At 58.8% G+C, this 20,894-nt stretch overlaps 1 protein-coding gene and 1 long non-coding RNA gene across 4 annotated transcripts; one reads left to right on the top strand and one right to left on the bottom strand.

Annotated features, from left to right (window-relative positions):
• Positions 1–510: 510 nt before the first annotated feature.
• Positions 511–17,004, bottom strand: LYL1 (LYL1 basic helix-loop-helix family member). 3 transcript variants are annotated; one of them, XM_037888003.2, is made up of 4 exons: positions 16,737–17,004; positions 2,960–3,380; positions 2,484–2,575; positions 511–1,485 (listed from the first exon to the last, which is right to left on the bottom strand). In XM_037888003.2, the coding sequence occupies exons 1-4, from the start codon at positions 16,771–16,773 to the stop codon at positions 1,145–1,147; spliced, it is 891 nt and encodes a 296-aa protein (XP_037743931.1). In that variant the 5' UTR covers positions 16,774–17,004; the 3' UTR covers positions 511–1,144. The 3 variants fall into 3 exon arrangements, with proteins under 3 accessions (XP_037743931.1, XP_043388841.1, XP_043388842.1); XM_043532906.1 differs by lacking the exon at positions 511–1,485 and adding an exon at positions 1,492–2,110; XM_043532907.1 differs by lacking the exon at positions 511–1,485 and adding an exon at positions 1,492–2,110 and having other exon boundaries at positions 2,960–3,377.
• On the top strand, positions 15,397–17,098 carry LOC119564804. Its single transcript, XR_005223654.2, has 3 exons — positions 15,397–15,933; positions 16,340–16,461; positions 16,980–17,098. It is a non-coding gene; the product is annotated as an uncharacterized LOC119564804 (long non-coding RNA).
• Positions 17,099–20,894: the final 3,796 nt, after the last annotated feature.

Below are 20,894 nucleotides of genomic sequence, written 5' to 3'. Positions count from 1 at the left end.
AACCACCAGGACCCCCAATAGCTGTGTGCGCCCCCCCTGCACAGCGAGCTCCTGCGGGGGGGGGGCTGGAACCTTGGGAACCCCCCCGCCCATCTTCTCCGGGCAGCGCTGGTCTCCATGCGGGAATCTTCATGGGCATCGCCCCTCCCCGCTCCGCTTTGCTTGGACGAGGGGGATCTTGGCTGGGGGGGGGGGGGAACTCCCCATTGCTGAGTCACCCCCCTGCCCTGACCTCCCAGACCCCCCCACCCCACCCGCAGGCGCTGGGTTCACATTCCTGGGGGGGTCCCCCAATGGCGCCACCATGGAGCCCCCCCCCCGCCAGGCCAGGTGTGAGCCCAGGTGTTAGGACCGCCCCCCAAATCTCCCCGCTTGTGCACCCACCCCCCAAAGGCCTTCCAGGACCCCCCCACCTTTGCCCCATGGCTCCCCTCCCCCCCGTGTCCCCTCGCCTTGAGTTCAGTCTCTCCAGCCCCCGCCCACGCCCCCCAAAAGAACAAGGCCCAGGCTGGCTCTGCGCACTTTGTGTTTCTTTCGTGGGCCGCGTGGCTACAGCCCAGACAGGGTTAAATTAAAAACCACCCGGCTCCCCTCCCCCATCGCAGGGCAAGACCCCACCCCAGACACGGGGCCGGGGGGCACCCTAGAGCCCCGAGGCAGGGGGGGGTCTCCCACCCCAGCGCTGCTCACTCCTGCGCCCCCTGGCTGAGCGGGGAGCAGTTCTCTGGGCCCAGGGCACTGGGGGGGGGGGTCTTAGCCCCCCCCCAGGGGTTAAAACACAGACAAGACCATTTCAGGATGCAGGGGCTCTTTGCCAATGGGGGGGGCATACGGTGGGGGGGGTCTGGCGCGTGCTGGGGCGCTGCCCCCCATTCTCTCAGCCCCCCCCCCCCATTTCCCACCCAGCGCCGACACGTCTCCTCGGGGGCCAGAAGCAGCTGAGACTGGATCAACCTCATCACAGCGGTGACCCGCCAAGGTCCCAGCCCCACTTGACACCTGGGGGGGGGGCAGAATCCGGAGCGCGCCCCCCCCCTGCAATGTCAGTCCCGGGGGGGCGGGGCCCGCCCCCCGCCCCCCGCCCAGTCCAGAGTCACCCCCCCAAATCCAGTGCGGGGGGGAAGGAAGGGGGGGCCGCCAATCATCACCGGGCGTCCCCCGCGGCCGCGGCCCCCAGCAGCGTCCGGCGCTCCCGCTTGATGGGGCGGGGGGCGGCCCCCCGCGGCGCCTCGCCCCCCGGGCTGCCCGGCGGCGGGGCCTCGGGCTCGGGGGGCCCGGCGGCGGCCTGGTCGCGCAGCAGCTGCCCGAGGAAGCGGATGTATTTCATGGCCAGGCGCAGGATCTCGTTCTTGCTCAGCTTCTTGTCCGGCGGGTGCGTGGGCAGGAGCCGCCGCAGCTCGGCGAAGGCCCCGTTCACGTTCTGCTGGCGCCAGCGCTCCCGGCTGTTGGTGAAGACGCGGCGGGCGACTTTCTGCGGCTGCTGCCCTGCGGGGAGCACGGGCAGAGCTGGCAACGGCCGGAGCAGCCCCTGTGGGGCGGGGCGTCGGTCCGGGACCCCCGGGCCAGGGCGGAGATGCAGCCAGCTCTGGGGTGGGACCGGGGCTGTTTATCCAGGGACCCCCGGCCCGGCGCGGAGATGCAGCCAGCTCTGGGGTGGGGCAGGGGGCTGTTTATATAGGGAGCCCTGGCCCGGTGCTGCGATGCAGCCAGCTCTGGGGTGGGGCAGGGGGCTGTTTATCCAGGGACCCCCGGCCCGGTGTGGAGATGCAGCCAGCTCTGGGGTGGGGCCGGGGCTGTTTATCCAGGGACCCCCGGCCCGGCGCGGAGATGCAGCCAGCTCTGGGGTGGGGCAGGGGGCTGTTTATCCAGGGACCCCCGGCCCGGTGTGGAGATGCAGCCAGCTCTGGGGTGGGGCCGGGGCTGTTTATCCAGGGACCCCCGGCCCGGTGTGGAGATGCAGCCAGCTCTGGGGTGGGGCGGGGCTGTTTATCCAGGGACCCCCGGCCCGGCGCGGAGATGCAGCCAGCTCTGGGGTGGGGCAGGGGGCTGTTTATATAGGGAGCCCTGGCCCGGTGCTGCGATGCAGCCAGCTCTGGGGTGGGGCAGGGAGCTGTGTATCAGCCACACCTAACACCACACTAGTTTAAACCAGGATGTCTGGGGACACTGGACCCCTGTTTCCATGGTGTGTCTGAGCTGGTCTTTTGAAGTGTGGCATCGGCATCACGGACGCCACCCAGGAGCCCAGCATCAGCAGGGCCCTGCCCAGCTGGGGGGCTGGAAGCCGGACGCCTGGGTTCTCTCCCCAGCTCTGGGCAGGCAGTGGGGTCTAGTGGTTAAATCAGGGGGGGCTGGGAGCCGGACGCCTGGGCTCTCTCCCCTGCTCTGGGCGGGCAGTGGGGTCTAGTGGTTAGAGCGGGAGACGGGGGGGCGGGGAGCCCGGACGCCTGGGTTCCACCCCGCTGGGAGGGGGAGGCACTCACCATCCATGAGCTCCTGCTCGAAGTGGCTGGGCCGGCGCTTGAGGCGGCTGGCGGGGAGGAGGCTGAGAGAGCCGGGGGTGCCAATGTAGATGCTGGGGAGAGGGGCAGAGACATGGGGTGAGGGGCCTGGCCAGCAGGGGCACAGGGCACCCTACCGGGGGGGGGGCAGGGTAGGGGCGGTGTCACCATGTAGCCCCTCCCCCTGTAAACCAGCCCCGCCCTGACACCCCCACCATGCACATTAAAGCCATGCATGGGGGGAGGGGCGTCACGGACCCCCTAAAACTGTCCCATCCACCACCCCCAGCACTGGGTCTGAGCCTGGATCCGTCCTTGGGGTGCTATGGGGGAGGGGTGACACCCCCAGGGACCCTCTATGGGGGTGGGGTATTATCAGCCCTGTGACTTTCTCACCCCCCAAAAAACAACCAGCCCCCCCCAGCTTCCACCCCCCAACGCCCCCCCCCAGCACTGACCTGTTGAGGAAGGGGTGTGGGTGGTACTGCGGGGGCAGGAGTGGGCTCTGCAGGCCGGCGAGCGTCATGGGGGCTGGGGGGGGCGCAGGGGTCAGGGATGAGAGCTGCACCAGGGAGGGGATGGGGTGCAGGGCCGTCAGCTCGGTGGTGGGCACGTCAGGGGGGGGTGGGCGCTTGCTGTGACCCAGGCTGATGACGGGAACATCGGGGGGCAGCGGGGCAGGGGCTGTGGGGGGCGGGCTCCCCTTGGGGTCCGGGGACGAGGCAGGGGTTGGGGAAGCAGGGGGGTGGCTAGCGGGCGAGTGGCTGGCAGGGGGTGAGGGTGGGGGCAGGGGGCTGCAGGGGGGCGGGGGAGTCCTCAGCTTCTCCATCATCTTCCAGGCGGGGCGCGGCACCTCCGGCTGCGGCCAGAACTCATCTGCTGGGACAATACAGGTGAGGTGAGACCAAGGCAGGGGCCCGGGTTCCTGGCCCCTCTCTGAGTCCCCCCAGCCTGGTATCCCCCCCCCGGTCCCTGATGGCCCGGAGCAGACCCATGGGCTGTCCAGGCCAGTATCTCTCCTCCCCATCCATGCTGCTCCTGATAACGCCAAAGAGCCTGTTTTTGAAGATGGGGAAACTGAGGCACGGTGCCGGGAAGTGACACCGGCCAGCAACAGAGCCAGGAACGGAACCCAGGAGTCCTGGCTCCCAGCCCCTTGTGCTGCTCAGTGTACCGCGTACATGTGAATGGAACAAAACCCTACTAGAGGAGCCGTCATTTCAGAAGCTGATTAGGATTCCTAAATTCATCCAAACGGTCCCTGGACACCAGGCCCCGAGACTCCCGCAGCGATGGGGCCATGGGCTGCTCCGTTCACCAGCTGGATGTAAAGCCTGTAGCCTCTTCTATCCACAAATCTGCAACCGAGCCGTTTAAACTGGATTAGTTACACTGGTGCTAAACGCAGTGTGAACAGCCCCGCTTCCCTATAAAAGCTGGTTTATGTTGGTTTGGTTCAAACCGATTCCCAAGTGATAAATCAACCGGATCCAGCCAGCTCTGAATCGGAAACCCAAGGCCCAGAACTGAGCCCACGATCGGTGTTGTGCAAAAAGAACGAGGAGTCCTTGTGGCACCTTAGAGACTAGCAAATGTATTTGGGCAGAAGCTTTCGTGGGCTAAAACCCACTTCATCAGATGCATGGAGTGGGAAATACAGTCGGAAGATCTATATACACCCAGAGAGCCTGAAGAAAGGGGTGTTGCCATACCCACTGTAATGAGAGTGATCAGTTTAGCTATTTTGGGTTCTCTGGCAAAAAATAAAAATCGTTTGTTTTGGGGTGAGGGATAGCTCAGTGGGGGGTGAGGGATAGCTCAGTGGTTTGAGCATTGGCCTGCTAAACCCAGGGTTGTGAGTTCAATCCCTGAGGGGGCCATTTAGGTATCGGGGGCAAAAATTAGAGATTGGTCCTGCTTTGAGAAGGGGGTTGGACTAGATGACCTCCTGAGGTCCCTTCCAACCCTGATATTCTATGTTTCTATGTTTCGGAATGTCAGTGAATCCGGAGTCAAACTGGTTTCTGGCTGAACAAAGAGATTCGCTCCGATTTTCAGCTTCTTCTCCCCTTGTTTGTTTTTTTTTTAAAAAACCATACAACACTCTCCAGGGACGTTTCCTCTGGAAAATCCCAAACTGAAACCGTCCCAAGTTGTCCAAGGTTGGGGTTTTCCCCAGCCTGCAACTGACACAAAGCCCCAAAACATTTTGCTGAACCGCCAGCTGCGTTTGCTCACAAAAAAACCCCTGGGGGGGGGTGTGTGTGTGAAAAATGTCTCCTGGCTCCTCTTTGCACCCAGATAAGAAACCCCGTTTACATTCAACCCTTTAGTTAAGCGGCACGGGGGATGGGGGGGGGGCTCGTCTTGCTGTTGCTCCAATGACAGATTTGACCCCCCCACCCACACACCCCGCTCGGATCCTGGGACCAACCCGGCTTTTGTCCCCTGGTGCGGGCTGGATGTACCATGTGCCGGCCTGCCCCTGAAATCGCTTTGGCTTTCTCGTGTAGACAAGGCTCCAGCCCGCCCGGTTCACGGAATTGGGTTTTGTGCCTGGGCCCCAACTTCAGCCTGAAATTGGCGCCCCCGCAGGCAGCACTAATGGGGGGGGTCATTCACACCTGCGGTTATTGGGGGGGGGGTTGCGGGATCAACCCTCAGATGCCCAGTGACCTGGCCACGGTCAGTTCCGGGCTGCCAGGGGAGGGCGTGTCCCGGCTCCCCGGTCGGGTTTCCACGGACCGAAGGGTGAGCGGAGCCCGAACGCAGCCTGCTCGGAGACCTGCCAGGCAAATGCCTTTGGTGGATGGGAGCAATCGGGGCCCCTGTTGTGCCCGGCGCTGCACAGACCCGGACTGAGACCAGCCCCCCCCCCACATTGTGCCAGGTGCTGCCCAGACTCAGCCCCTGCTCCAAAGCACTGGCAGTCTAAACAGACACAGGAAGGGCTATTTTCCCCCTATTGTACAGATGGGTAAACTGAGGCACAGAGGCGTGACTTGCCCAGGGTCACACACAGGACGTCCCAGGCCAGGGCCATAGGCATCAGGACGCCCCTCCTCTCCATTGGGGTGAGGGGAGCCCAGGGCGAAGTGGTGCAGGAGCCGGATGTTACCAGGGGGCGTTGCGGCTCCTTCTCCCACTGGTGGCCCCCTGGGGGTCCTCAGAGTGTGTGTGGACGGGGGGTGCCCCAGGGAGAGACACCCCCCCCACTGCCCCCTTGGCTCCAGGGGTCACCCAGCCTCCCGGCTGGCAGGCCGGAGCCATGCGGGAGTGGGGGGGGGAGGGATCCCCGCAGCAGGGAGAGGGGTGGGGGGGGTGTTTGGGGGGAGACAGCCGCGGTGCGACGCTGACCCGGCTGCAGCAAAGGGCTAAGCCGCAGAGCGAGACATGGAGGGAGCCCGGGCATCGGGCGGGGGGGTGTCCGAGGCCCTGGGTGTGTGTCCCAGGCTGTGTGTGTATGTGTGTGTGTGTGTATCCAGGGCCCTCTGTGTGTGTCCCAGGCTGTGTGTGTGTGTATGTGTCCAAGGCCCTCTGTGTGTGTCCCACGCTGTGTGTGTGTGTGTATCCAAGGCCCTCTGTGTGTGTCCCACGCTGTGTGTGTGTGTGTATCCAAGGCCCTCTGAGTGTGTCCCAGGCTGTGTGTGTGTGTGTGTGTGTATCCAGGGCCCTCTGTGTGTGTCCCAGGCTGTGTGTGTGTGTATGTGTCCAAGGCCCTCTGTGTGTGTCCCACGCTGTGTGTGTGTGTGTATCCAAGGCCCTCTGTGTGTGTCCCAGGTTGTGTGTGTGTGTGTGTTTGTTCAAGGCCCTCTGTGTGTATCCCAGGTTGTGTGTGTGTGTGTGTATCCAAGGCCCTCTGTGTGTGTCCCAGGCTGTGTGTGTGTGTGCGTATGTGTGTCCAAGGCCCTCTGTGTGTGTCCCAGGCTGTGTGTGTGTGTGTCCAAGGCCCTCTGTGTGTGTCCCACGTTGTGTGTGTGTGTGTGCATCCAAGGCCCTCTGTGTGTGTCCCAGGCTGTGTGTGTGTGTGTGTGTGTGTGTGTGTGTGTGTGTGTGTGTGTGTCCAAGGTGGGGTGACCAGATGTCCCAATTTTATAGGGCTCAGGATTAGGGGCTTTTTCTCTTATAGGTGCCTATTATCCTGCACCCCCTGTCCCGATTTTTCACCCTTGCTGCCTGGTCACCCTAGCCCGAGGCTGGTGAGTGTGTGTGTGTGTGTGTCCAAGGCTCTGTGTGTGTGTGTGTCTGTGTGGGTGTGTGTGTCCCAGGCCCTGTGTGTGTGTGTGGGTGTGTGTGTCCCTGTCCCAGGCTGGGTGAGTGTGTGTATGTCCGAGGCTCTGTGTGTGTCTGTGTGTGTGTGTCCCAGGCTGGGTGAGTGTGTACAGGGGTGGGCGTTTTTCTATTTTCTCTTAACTAACTTTGCAGTGACTTTCCTTCAGGGGGCAGGGAGGGGGCCGTCCAGCGCCCTCCTCCCCCCCATTGACAGGACCCAGACACACCCACCCAGTGCACCCAGACACAGCCATTGCTCACGTGCCATCACGCACCCAGGTGCACACACTGCACTGACACAAACACGCGCGTGTACCTGATGGTGTCTGGAGCAAAGAGCCGGTGACCACCCAGCCCCGGGTCACAGCAGTGCAAGGCCCTGCACACGCGGCTCCACGGGGCACGGCCAACCCCGCCCGGGCCTATGGCAGGCCGCTGCAGCCGGGCTTTGCGCGGCTCGGGCCCAGTTCATGCGCCCACAACATCACACCTCCCGGGCTGTGTCGTGGGCTGGTGCTGCCCAGCTGCCGGCGTCCCCCTGAGCGGCTTCCACGTTTGTCTATGTGGTCTGTCCTGGCCACCGTGAGACCAGCTGCCTCGCTTTAGCCGGCCATAAATATGGCCTTGAGTCGGCCACACGAACGAGATGCCCAACCCAGCTGAGCTGTTACACCGGCCATCCGACAACCACACAGGGGTTTGATTGTGGGAACCTGGTCCCGCCATTTGGCCCCGCAAACGGGCCGCACCCAGCACGGGTGGAACACACACGGTACATCTACGTGGGAAGCTGCAGAGCCTGAAATCAGCCTCTGGACCAGAGGACCAGGGGCTAGTTAACGGGACGCCGACTTTTTTAAAAGGCTCCAGCAGCGAGCCTGGCAACTACCGGCTGGTAAACCTAACGTCGGTACCAGGCAAATTGGTTGAAACTCTAGTAAAGAACAGAATGATCAGAAACAGACGAGCACAGTTTGTTGGGAAGAGTCATTGAGCCTTTAGTAAAGGGAAATCCTGCCTCTCCAATCTGCTACAATTCTCTGAGGGGCTCAACAAGCCTGTGCAAAGGGGGATCCAGGGGATATCGTGTGCTTGGACTTTCAGAAAGCCTTTGACAACGTCCCTCGCCAAAGGCTCTTAAGCAGAGTAAGCTGTCAGGGGATAAGAGGGACGGTCCTCTTGTGGATCAGTAACTGGTTAAAAGACAGGAAACAAAGGGTAGGAGTAAATGGTCAGTTTTCAGACTGGAAAGAGGTAAAAAGCAGCGGCCCCCGAGGATCTGAACTGGGACCAGTGACGTTCTACAGATTCATAAATGAGCCGGGAAAAGGGGTAACCAGTGAGGTGGCCAAGTTTGCAGATGATACAAAACTACTCAAGATAGTTAAGTCCCAGGCAGCCAGTGAAGAGTTACAAAAGGATCTCACAGACCTGGGTGAGTGGCCAGCCACATGGCAGATGAAATCTAGTGTCAAGCAGTGAAAAGCGACACATTGCACAAGAAAATCCCAAAGACCGTACAAACGGATGGGGTCCAAATTAGCGCAAGAAGGAGATTTTGGCCTCACCGTGGATCGTTCGCGGAAAACACCTGCTCAACGTGCAGGGCAGGCCAAAAATAAATAAATAAAAAAGGTGATCAGTGTTAGGAACTACAGGGAAAGGGGCAGATAAGACAACAAGTATCTTAATGCCTCTCTATAAATCCATGGTACGCCCCCATCTCGAATATTGCGTGCAGGTCTGGCTGCCCCAGCTCAGTAAAGATATGTTAGCGTTGGAAAAAATACAGAGAAGGGCAAGAGAAATGATTAAGGGGATGAAACAGCTCCCAGAAGAGGAGAGATTGAAAAGACTGGGAATGTTAATCTTCGAACAGAGATGACTGCGGGGGATATGACAGGGGTCTATAACATGTGACCAGTGTGGAGGAGGTGACTAAGGAAGTGTTATTTACCCTGTCACCTAACACAAGAACCAAGGGTCACTCCAATGACATTAATACGCAACAGCTTTAAAACAAAGACACGGCAGGACTTCTTCACACAATGCACTGTTAACCTGTGGAACTCCTTGACAGGGGATGTTGTGAAGGCCAAAAGTATAACTGAGTTCAAAACCAGAATGAGATGCATTTGTGGAAGACAGGTCCACCAATGGCTACGAATGAAGATGGTCGGGGACACAGCCCCGTGCTCTGGGTGTCCCTTGCCTCTGACGGCCAGAAGCTGGGACTGGCTGACGGGCTGGAGCACTCGATAATTGTCCGGTTCTGTCCATTCCCTCTGAGGCACCTGGCGCTGGCCACTGTCGGGAGACAGGAGAACAGGCTGGATGGACCATTGGTCTGACCCCGTGTAGCTGTTCTTATGTACGTACATTGGCACACACACACACACACAAACACATCCAGACACAAAAACACACCCCCATACACACAACACCCCCCCCACACACACACATACACCGAACCACATACTATACAGGGATTGATCGACACCAAACTCTACTCCAGACACCACTTCCCCCAAGAGCCACCACAGCAGAAGCCCAGGAAAACAGCCAGGAATGGCTCTACCCGAGCGTAACCAGTACCCCCTGGACGGAGTACAAACGAGCGGGGCCAGTACCCCTGGAGTAACTATACCCGAGCGTGCCCAGTACCCCCAGGGGTGAGTATTACTGAGTGGGGCCAGTACCTCCCTGTAGTAACTATACCCGAGTGTGCCCAGTACCCCCTGTAGTAACTATACCCGAGCATGCCCAGTACCTCCTGGAGTGCGTATAACCGAGCGGGGCCAGTACCCCCTGTAGTAACTATACCCGAGCATGCCCAGTACCCCCAGGAGTATTACCGAGTGGGGCCAGTACCCCCCTGTAGTAACTATACCCGAGCATGACCAGTACCTCCTGGAGTGAGTATAACCGAGTGGGGCCAGTACCCCCTGTAGTAACTATACCCGAGTGTGCCCAATACCACCTGTAGTAACTATATCCAAGCATGCCCAGTACCCCCCTGGAGTAACGATACCCGAGTGTACCCAGTACCCCCCTGGAGTAACTATACCTGAGCGTTCTCAATACCCCCTGGAGTGAGTATAACCGAGCTGGGCCAATACCCCCTGTAGTAACTATACCCGAAGTGCCCGGTACCCCCTGAAGTGAGTATAACCGAGTGGGGCCAGTACCCCCTGTAGTAACTACACCTGAGTGTGCCCAGTACGCCTCTGGAGTAATTATACCCAAGTGTGCCCATTACGCCCCTGGAGTAACTATACCCGAGCATGCCCGGTACGCCCTGGAGTGAGTATAACTGAGTGTGACGAAGTGGGACTGTTCTTAATGTTTCCTCTGAATAGTGTGGGGGTGCCTCAGTTTCCCCGATGCAGTTCTTAAGTATCTAGGTGGTGGGATAAGGGTGTATGATCATTGCAGAGCCCTAGAGGGCAGGTGTGTGCAGGGGTCTGGACACAGAGAATGGCCAACACCCTGTTTCCTGGCAGCTGATGGCCTGGGCCCTTCCCCCCTGCAAGGTGAGAGCTAAAGGGTTGGAGAACAAAGGGATCCGGTGCCCTCCTGGCCCGGGAAAGGGACAAAGCCCAGAGGATGAGGGGCTGGAGAGAGTTTCAGTTTGGGGCTGGCTGGGGACATGGAGTGAAGTGCAGACGTGTTTGTCTGGCTCACTGCCCCCCAAAATGGACCCAGCTGAGGGGTCCTGTTCTTTGCCCCTGCAAGCTCTGTTGTAGACCATGTTCCTGTCGTCTAATAAACCTCTGTTTTACTGGCTGGCTGAGAGTCCCGTCTGACTGCGGAGTTGGGGGGCAGGACCCTCTGGCTTCCCCAAGACCCCGCCTGGGCGGACTCGCTGTGGGAAGTGCACGGAGGGGCAGAGGAGGCTGAATGCTCCGAGGTCAGACCCAGGAAGGTGGAAGCCGGGTGAGCTGTGTGTCCTGCAGACAAGCTGCTCCCCGAGAGGAGACTTCCCCAGAGTCCTGACTGGCTTCGTAGGGAGCAGATCCAGAGCATCGCCCAGGGACTCCGTGACACTGAGTGGGGCCAGTACCCCCTGTAGTAACTATACCCAAGCATGCCCAGTACTCCCCTGGAGTAACGATACCCAAGTGTGCCCAGTACGCCCCTGGAGTAACTATACCCGAGCGTGCCCAGTAGCCCCTGGAGTGAGTATAACTGAGCGGGTCCAGTACCTCCTGTAGTAACTATACCCAAGCGTCCCCAGTACCCCCATGGAGTAACGATACCTGAGTGTGCCCAGTACGCCCCTGGAGTAACGATACCCGTGCGTGCCCAGTACCCCTTGGAGTGACTCTACCCGAGTGTGCCCAGTACCCCCTGTAGTAACTATATCAGAGCTTGGTCAGTATCCCCTGGAGTGACCCTATCTGAGCGTGTCCACTACCCCCTGTAGGAACTATACCCGAGTGTGGTCAGTGCCACCCGGAGTAACTATATCCGAGTGTTACTATACCCGAGCGTGCCCACTACCCCCTGGAGTAACTATACTCCAGTGTGCCCAGGACCCCACCCTCCCCTGTAGTAACTATACCCAAGCGTTCCCAGTACCCCCTGGAGTGACTATATCTGAGCATGCCCAGTACCTGCCTGGAGTGAGTACCTGAGCATGCCTGGTACCCCTGGAGTGACTCTACCCAAGCATGCCCAGTATCCCCCTGGTGTGACTATACCCAGCATCCACCTCTAGTAACTCTACCCGAGCGTGCCCAGTACCCCCTGGAGCGACTCTACCCGAGCACATTTTAGTACCTTTACTGGGATACCTCTCGGATTAAGGTCTGTTCTAGCCTGGAGTCACTATCCCTGAGGAAGCCTCCTCCAGGGACACCATCCTGGCCTATCAGGCTCCTTGCACAGAGACCGGGGGTTCCTGGCACCATTCTCGTACCCGTCCTGCTGGCACCCGGCTTTCCCCAGGAAGTGGCCAGGTGAAGCCCGGCCGCACCCCTCGGGGCTGTGCGGGCGAATGGAGTCTGACCTGTGAGGAGCAGGGGGCTGCAGTGAGTTGTTGGGTCCCAGCCTGCTTCCTACTGGGGAAGTGACAGAAACGGGTCACCTAGAACGCCCTGGGCGCAGAGAGGGGAGGGCACTGAGTGTCACACAGCAAGTCTGGGACAGAGCCATAGAATCACCATAGAAGATCCGGGCTGGAAGGAACCTCTGGAGGGTCCAGTCCAACCCCCTGCTCCAAGCAGGACCAACCTCAACTAAATCATCCCAGCCAGGGCGTTGTCAAGCCTGACCTTGAAAATCTCCAAGGAAGGAGATTCCTCCACCTTCCTAGGGAACCCGTTCCAGCACTTCACCACCCTCCTCGTGAAATAGTGTTTCCTAATATCCAACCTAGACCCCCCCACTGCACCTTGAGACCATTTCTCCTCATTCTGTCATCTGCCACCACTGAGAACAGCCGAGCTCCATCCTCTTTGGATCCCCCCTTCAGGTAGTTGAAGGCAGCTATCAAATCCCCCCTCACTCTTCTCTTCTGCAGACTAAATAACCCCAGTTCCCTCAGCCTCTCCTTGTAAGTCACGCGCCCCAGCCCCCTAATCATTTTCGTTGCTCCCTGACCCCAGCTCTACCCTCCTAGACCCTACCCCACCCCCAGAGCTGGGGACAGAACCCAGGAGTCCTGATTCCCTGCCCTCCCTGCTCTAACCATTAGACACCACTGCTCTCCCAGAGCTGGGGACAGAACCCAGGAGTCCTGAATAGGCCCCTGGGATGCCTGGCTCCACTCTCTTCTGTCTCATAGCACAGAGACCTGAGGCTCACAGAATCGTAGCAATGTGGGGCTGGAAGACCCCTCGAGAGCTCGTCAAGTCTAGCCCCCTGCCCTGAGGCAGGACAAAGCAAAGCGAGACCATTTCTGCCAGGTGCAAGTCCAACCTGTTCTTAAAATCTCCCGTGACGGGGATCCCACAGCCCTCCCTGCTCGCCTGGTCCGGAGCTAAACTCCCCGTGGAACTAGAAAGTTTTTCCTAATATCTAATCTGCATCTCCCCTGCTGCAGATGAAACCCTTTGCTTCTTGGCCTACTTCTGTGGTCATGGAGAACAATTGATCCCTGTCCTCTCCCTTATAACATATTTGGGGACTGTTCTCAGGTCCTCACTCAGTTGACTTTTCTCTGGACTAAACACGCCCGGGTTTTTTAGCCTTTCCTCAGAGGGCAGGTTTTCTAAACCTTTGATCAGGTTCGTTGCTCTCCTCTGGACTCTCCAGTTTGTCCCCATCTTTCCTAAAGTCCGGCGCCCACGTCACCTTCGACCTCACACAAAGCATGTGGTTGCAAAGGGGCTGAGTAGCCAGTTCGAATCCTGTGCTCGGAATGTGCAGTGCCTAGCACCACGCTACACCTAATAAACACGCCCCTACCAAATTCACGCTCCATTTTTTCTAAATTTCCTGGTCGCAGCATCTTAAAACGCTTGAATTTCATGGTGCCAGATATTTAAATCTGAAATTTCATGGGGTGTGTCACAAAGCACGAATATGTATTTCAAAATGGCAACACATAAACCTGCGAAGTCAGCGTTTCTCAGACGGGGGTGGGGGGGGTCCCGACCCAAAAGGGGGTCCCGAGACTAGTAGGAGGGGCCGTAGTGTCGCCCCTCTTACTTCTGCGCTGCTGCTGACGGCGACGCTGCCGTCGGAGCTGGGTTCCCGGCCAGCAGCCGCCGCTCTCCCACCACCCCGCTCTGAAGATGGCACAGAAGTAAGGGTGGCAATCCCGTGACCCCCCAGGAATAGCCTTGTGACCCCCTTTTGGGTTGGGATCCCCATCTTGAGAAATGGGGTAAAAGTACACAAAAGAGCAGATTTCATGGGGGGAGATTGAGACAGATTTCACAGTCTGTGATGTGTTTTCCACAGCCATTAATTTGGTAGCACCCTACTAATAAATAATGTACCGCACCCTGCACAGCGGGGCCCGGGGCCAGGCCTGGGGCCCCTAGGTGCTGCCATAATACACCTAATAAATAAGCTCTGCCCCAGTAGGCCAAGTCACTGAAGAAATAACACGGATTTCAAAAGAATACAATCCAGCACCCACGCCTCCTCGGGTCTGCAACTGCAGGGCCTGCCAAGGGTTGATTTCCAGGCATTTCCACTCCACCTTGGTCCTGACCCAGTCCCCCAAACATGTTTCGGTCTCGAGTTCCCTTCCCCAGCCTGGTGGGATTTCTCAAAGGGAAGGTGACTGAAATCGGCAAAAGAGAGACAAAGCAAAACCAAGGTTCTGTTTCATGTGGCTTGACACCATCTTCTGTCTGGGCGGTGGGGTGATGAAAATGCAGCGGAATAGAGGAAATGGTTTTGAAAATGCCTTTCCAAAGCGATGCAATCTGAGGCAACGTCCAACCCGATCGGTTTAGCCCCCCCCCCCCGCCCCCGCCACTGAAGAAAACCCAGCAGAAGAGCTCATTTTACATAAAACCTATTAAAAAAATTAACAAGTCGCTAATTTTTCCAGAAGTGATTGCGGCCTGTGGTTGCCAGTGACTTGCTTCTGGCTCCTTCCCTTCAGCCCTCCCCTGGGCCCAGCAGAGCCCGAATTTCCCCGATTCTGTAGCCAGGGTCTCAAGGGGCAGGGGGCTGAAGGAAAGCGGAAAGGACCCCAGGGTGGATCTTTGAGCCAACACAACTCTTGTAACCTTGGACAAACCCGAGCCCTGTCCGTAGCTTGCGCGAGTCGCTCATTAAAAAAAACTGGAAGTAAATGTGTGTGTGTATTGGTGAATATACTGTAAATACACAGACATTTTATGAGACAGAACCTCAGCTAGAGTGGCGTGTCATAGCCCCACTGAGTCCTGGCACTGTGAACATGTTATACCGTCCGAGGACCTGTCCCAGACGGACTTATTACCTTACAGTTATATTGTATAGAAAGGATTGCCACTGATTTCAGCTGGCCCCTGACTTAATTCTATCTATCCCCATCCACCCCCTCTGTCTATCTATCCCCACACAACCCTTCTTTCTGTCTATCTATCTATCTATCTATCCGCACACACCCCCTCTATCTATCTATCTATCCCCATGCACACCCTCTATCTATCTATCCCCACACACCCCTTCTATCTATCTATCTATCCCCACACACCCCTTCTTTCTATCTATCTATCCCCACGCACCCCTTCTATCTATCTATCCATCCCCATACACCCCTTCTATCTATCTATCTATCCCCACACACCCCTTCTTTCTATCTATATATCCCCATGCACCCCCTCTATCTATCCCCACACACCCCTTCTATCTATCTATCTATCTCCATACACCCCCTCTGTCTGTCTATCTAATTGACACAAAAATATTTCAAATTAAATATACTAAATATAAAGAAATACAAATATAATATGTTTATAAGATGCGTATCTGTATCACACACGATATCATTACAGACCGATATCATATATACAATAAGATCATATTCGTTTTCTATCTATGGGGTGTGTGTGTGTGTGTGTGATTACACACAAATCATAGCTACAGAATCTTGTAGAGCGGGGCGTACGGCAGGGCTGCACCTGAACTAATCCGTCCACACGCTTTATAGAAAGTGTCTCCGTGCCGGCCGGTGTGTACCTGCCCCCTGGAATCACACACAGACACACACGCTGCGGACCGTGTGCCAAGCCCTATTTCAGCACCGGGGCCGCCAGCCCGGCGCGCCGCGCAGACCGCCCGGGCACCCGGCCCCCGGCGGCCCCGCTCTGGAGCGCCGCTAAACTGCGGGCCGAGACGGGACTTTGCAGCCCACGAAGCCAGGTGCTGCGAGCGCGGCGGGGCTCCCCGTCCCCGGGGGCGTAACTCGGGTCCCGAAGAAGGCGACGAAGACGCGCCACCGAGTAACGGGGCCGGGAGCCCCGACAAGACAAACACGGCCGAAGCCAGGGCCCCGAGGGACCGGCCGCTCTGACCCACGCGAAAATAAAAAAAAGGGGCTTTTTCCGGCGTGGACGGAGGCGCGGGAGCCGCGGACACGGCTCTGGACGAACCAGTAGAAATAACCCCCATGAACAGCGCTGAAAACGGGGAGGGATTTTTCGACACATTCACTCGACCGCCGGATCTTCTGCTCTGCCCAGCGGACGATTTCTAATGTCAAAGCTAAAAGGTCGGGGCGGGGGGCGGGTTTGGGGGGGAGAATCCGGAAAAGTCCAAGCTTTAGACTTTGCTGGGCGCGGGTGGCCTTGGCCGGCTCCCCCGCGCCGGTCGGGGTCGCGAGCGCCCGGAGACAGTGTCCCCCGCTCCGCTGGGCCGGAGGGTTCCGGGGGGCGCCGGCGCACCCGGGAACCGATTCCAGCCGGGCTTGAAACGCGCCGCGCTCCCCCAAATCGGCTGGGGAAGAGCGGGCCCCTCTCGCGCTCTCTTTGGGGGTCAGCTCCGGTCGACAACAAACAGATCCCCAGAGAAAAGGGGAAGCAAAGCGACAGCTCCCCGTCCTAAATGCAATGGGGTGTTTTGGGGGGGACGGGGGTGGCTTTCTTGGTTTAAAGAATCCCAAACGTGTCTAATTTCAGGACTTTCCATCCTTCGGCGGGTTTTGTATTTGGGAAACTGGCTCCAATCTATCCCCGTTCGAGCTAAATCAACGGGTCAACAGTTGCGCCCTGAAATACACAGCCCCGCACAAACCCCGCAGGTAAACTGCCCCCAAGGCTCACCAGAAAAAAATACCCCACCTCCCCTCTCCCTCCAGGAAAGAAGACAAACGATCCTTCCTCCCCCACCACGCAATTCCCTTACAAGCAGGTGGCTCTCTGGGATGCACCCCACAGATCACCCCTCCCTGAACCCGTCCCCGTGGGGGGAAGCGGGGTGTGCGGGGGCAGGGACCCAGGAGGACGAGAAAGCCCCGGGAAGCGGCCCAGCCCCTCGCCGCGATGGGCGCATCTCTGCGCCCGGGGCGCGCCTTACCCCACAACTTGGCCACATGTTTGTTCCTTGCCACCATGCGCAGGGTCCATGATCTGGGGTCCAAGTCTCCGTCTTCTCGGCGGGTGCGAGGGCGAAAATTTGGGGTTTGGTTGGTTTTTTTTTTTTTGGAGGGGGGGCAGCGATTGGAGTCAAGCGTCTTTCCCGGCCTCAACTCCCCCCCATTCTACTTGCTAGCCCCCCTTACCCACACACGCCACCTCGCTCGCTCTCTCTTTTCCACAGGCACTATGTGGCCACTAAGATTTGAAGAAGTCTGGTCCACCCCCCCCTGCCCTCCCCCCCCCCAGAGAGAGGTTTCCTGCTCGTTGGACTGGGGACGTTCTGCGGCTGGTAGATAAGAGGCAAGGGACCGCCTGCGCCGCGCTGATAAGGAAACCCCGACTCAGACTCAACCTAACGGGAGACTTGGAAAGAAAACAAGAGGAAACGGTCGTGGCAGAACATGACCCACCAAACAGGAGCGTTCACAGAGGGAGCGGGGAGCCTGCTCGCTAATGACACGTCTGCAAAGCATAATAACCTTGGATCTGGGGAAAGGGACCCCCCCCCGGCCCTGCCCGCTTTTGGGGTTCCTTAAAGGCACCGGGCGCCCCGCTTTCGGGTGGACACAGGGCCTGCCTCGCCCCAGAGTCATCGGTGAGTTGGAGCCAAAGGTCAAAGCCCCGAAATCCAGGATCGACTCCGCGGGAAAAGCCAAGAGGTTTTCGGGGGCCGGGGGGGGAACACTCTCAGCAATAGTTTGGGGATTAAATCCCCGGCTGGGTTGCAGGGATCCCGCGGGGTGGCCTGGCGCCAGCGCGGGCGGGAGAGATGCCGCAGGCCGCAGGGGCTGCAGTGGAGAAGGCGCTTGCACCAATGCTGGGAAAGAAGAGAGCGCACAGGGGAGCGAGGGGCAGGGGGGCCGAAATCTACCGACCTGGCAGCAGGCTGGGACTCAGGACTCCTGGGTTCTATTCCTGGTTCTGCCACCGGCCTCCCGGGAGCCCTGGGCAAGTTATAGCCCCACTCCGTGCCTCAGTTTCCCCGCTCCTCAGTCTACATACACTGTAAGCTCATTGGGGCAGGGACTGTGTCTATGCGGTGCCGGCTATGAGGGGGCACCCGTCTCGGTTGGGGGGGTTACAAAAATTGTGTAAGCGACTCAAATAGGAGCGAGGCGCCCCACCGCCCCCTCTGCATCGGGCACCCAATGGCCCTGGAAATCTCTCCCAATAATCATCATTATCTAGCTGCTTCCCTAACCACTAAGACACCGGCCTATCCGTCCGGCCATGCCCACCACCCGCCTGACAAGCCTCCTACACACTGATCTACCTGGAGCTCCAGGCCACCTGACCCGTCCCTTGATAAGATCCTGTATTCCGCAGCCTCTGGCTTGGCCCGACTTTAAGCCCCCGGCCTGGAGTTTTCCAGGCAGGGGTTTGCCTGGGGCGGGACGGGTTTGTTTTGGAAAGTTTCAGCTGTTCCAGAGAATCCGGCCAGGGAACACTACAATGGTGTAGCCACAGTTAAAAAAAAAAAACTCCTAACCCCACCTCTGTAAGAAGCTCTAGCGCCCCCCTGTGTTGGAGCAGGGCTCTGCAATTTGGCTGGGGGTCGTCACCCTGGCATCAGGGAGGTGCCTTTTGCTGGCCCTGTGGAAATGTGTCCACATAGAATATCAGGGTTGGAAGGGACCTCAGGAGGTATCTAGTCCTACCCTCTGCTCAAAGCAGGACCAATCCCCAATTTTTGCCCCAGATCCCTAAATGGCCCCCTCAGGGATTGAACTCACAACCCTGGGTTTAGCAGGCCAAAGCTCAAACCAATGAGCTCTGCCTCCCACACGAGGCCAACTTAAAGAGCCTTTGGGGGGAAATCAGTGGGCACATGCTCAGCAGACGCTTGTGGGCGTTTGGGGACGAAGGGCTCCAAGATCCCACTCTCACGGAGCATGCTCCAGCCCAGGGCGGCAGGGGCTGAGCCGGATTTTCCCTGCGTGGCTCCTGGGCAGGGCTGGAACTGAGGGCAGGAGCCCGTCTCCGCTGCGCCCGCTATGCCCCTGCTGCTTGGAGTGTGTCAGCTGGGGGCGGGGGGCAGAGGAGCACAGACAGGCTCAGGGGGGTACAAGCCGGGGCAGAGCTGAGCCAGTCTGGGCCCTGCCTCCACCCAGCGGCTCTAACTGACATTTTGGGGAAGTTCCTGCAAAACAAGGAGTTTCATTTTCTATTTTACATTCAAGGTTTTTACAGAGGCCTCTATTCCCTTCCCCCCCCAGCCCCCCGATATTAGGCTGGCTCAATGGTTAGAGCAGCGGGCTGGGAGTCAGGACACCTGGGTTCTGTTCACTGACTTGTTGCCTGATGTTACAGTTAGTCCCTGCCCACCCTGTACCTCCATTTCCCCATCCATAGCAGGGGGACAAGCCCATTACCCCGGCTCTGTATGTTTGCACCCTGCTCCCAGCCGTGCCCCTCCCTGCCCAGAGCGCAGAACCCAGCCCCTCCTGGGTCCCCGGTGCTGGGGTGGGGGTTGCTTTCCCCTTTGACAGCTTCCTGCAGGAAGCTGGGGAGGGGCCAGCACCCAGCTGCATTCACTTATTTAAATCAATGCTCAGGTCCACGCCCAGCTCCTCCCCCTGGGGATCTCAAAGCACATTGGAAATGCTTCCGAATTAACCCGGGAAAGATTATTAGCCCTATTTCACTGGGGGCTGGACGGGAGCCACCCCCCTAGTGGGGGAAGGCCCCATGTCCCATTCCCCATCCCGCTGAGCCAGCCACACACAACTCGACTGTTGCCCCTCAATCCTGACCCGCAGCCCCTTTCCCCTGTCGCTCCAGGCACTGAGCTCTCGCTGCCCCTCTGGCTGCATTTCAGCTTCCCCTGGCCCTGGTGCCCTGACTGCCTGGCACCTGTGCACACGGTGAGCCGGGGGTTCTGGGCTGGGGGCACGTGAGGTGGGGGAACATCTGGTCACGCAGGCTCCTCCTGTGGCGGGAACGGGGGGGGCTTCTCCTGGCCCTGGGGGCTGCCAACAATTGGGGGCACAGCGCGTTCTGAGTCACTGGCTTAGCTTCCTCCTCTCGGCCTCGATTCATCCGGGCGTGGGGCTCGAACTCGGGTTTCCTCTGCGTTCCTTCCAGTTCCTGCCTTATATCATTGCCCCCAACCACCAGCCCTCCCCCCAGTATCCTGGCTGCGACAGCAGCCCGTACCTGCTGCTCCAGAAGAGGAGAAAACAGCCCCCCTCCACGAATGCCCGAACAGCTCCCCCTCTGAGGTCATGCGGTTGCTGAAGGTGGGAGGCAGGACTCCGGCCTCCCCAGCTCTGGGGGGAGAGTGGGGCCTAGGTTTAGAGCAGGGAGGCTGGGAACCAGGACTCCTGGGTTTCTTCTATTCCCAGCTCTGGGAGGGGACTGGGATCTAGTGGTTGGGGGCAGGGCTGAGGACCAGGACTCCTGGGTTCCAGAGGGGACTGGCCAGAGTGGGGTCAAAGGGCCCAGCTGGGTGGCCAGGTTGGTGCATGGAAGCATGAGACTATGACCTGTGCACGCAGACCAGGCTTGTCTTGTTTCCCCCCAAACCCTCAGGGCTCTGCCCACCAACGCTCACAACGTTCCCACCCGACTAGGAACGGCTCGGCTGCAGTGTCCCACAGCTGTTGTGTTACCGACGGCCGAGTGCAGGGCCTTGCTTGGCCAGTCATATGGCCCTGTTGTGCGAGGGGCTGTAAAATCTTACATCCTGCTGTGAGAGGCAGGGTGGTCGAGTGGTGAGGGCGCTGGCTTACGATTTCGGATGCCTGTGTTCTAGGCCCAGCCTTGAGCAGGTCCTCTCTCTTCTGGGTGCCTCAGTTTCCCCTCCCACCCTAATCTAATTAGACTGTGAGTTCTTCAAGCAGGGACTGTGGGTCTGCAACACAGTGGGGGGAGGGGGTCCTGATCTTTACAGGGTCTGTTGCCAGCACAATGGGGACCCTGATTTTGGAAAGGGTCCATGCAGCACCTGGCACGATGGGGCCCCGATCTTGGTTGGGACGTCTGTACGTGTGTGAAGGGTGCAGATTGAATCAGAACTGCTCCTCTGTGTGCCATATGCCCTATACTGCACTCGCCTCCCTGGGATTCTCCTTCAGCCTGCTGTGGCTCTGCTCTC

Source organism: Chelonia mydas, chromosome 20 (genome assembly GCF_015237465.2).
Source record: "Chelonia mydas isolate rCheMyd1 chromosome 20, rCheMyd1.pri.v2, whole genome shotgun sequence".
NCBI classification, from domain to species: domain Eukaryota; kingdom Metazoa; phylum Chordata; order Testudines; family Cheloniidae; genus Chelonia; species Chelonia mydas.
Note: the sequence above shows the minus strand (reverse complement) of the source record. Positions and strands in the feature narration are given on the sequence as shown.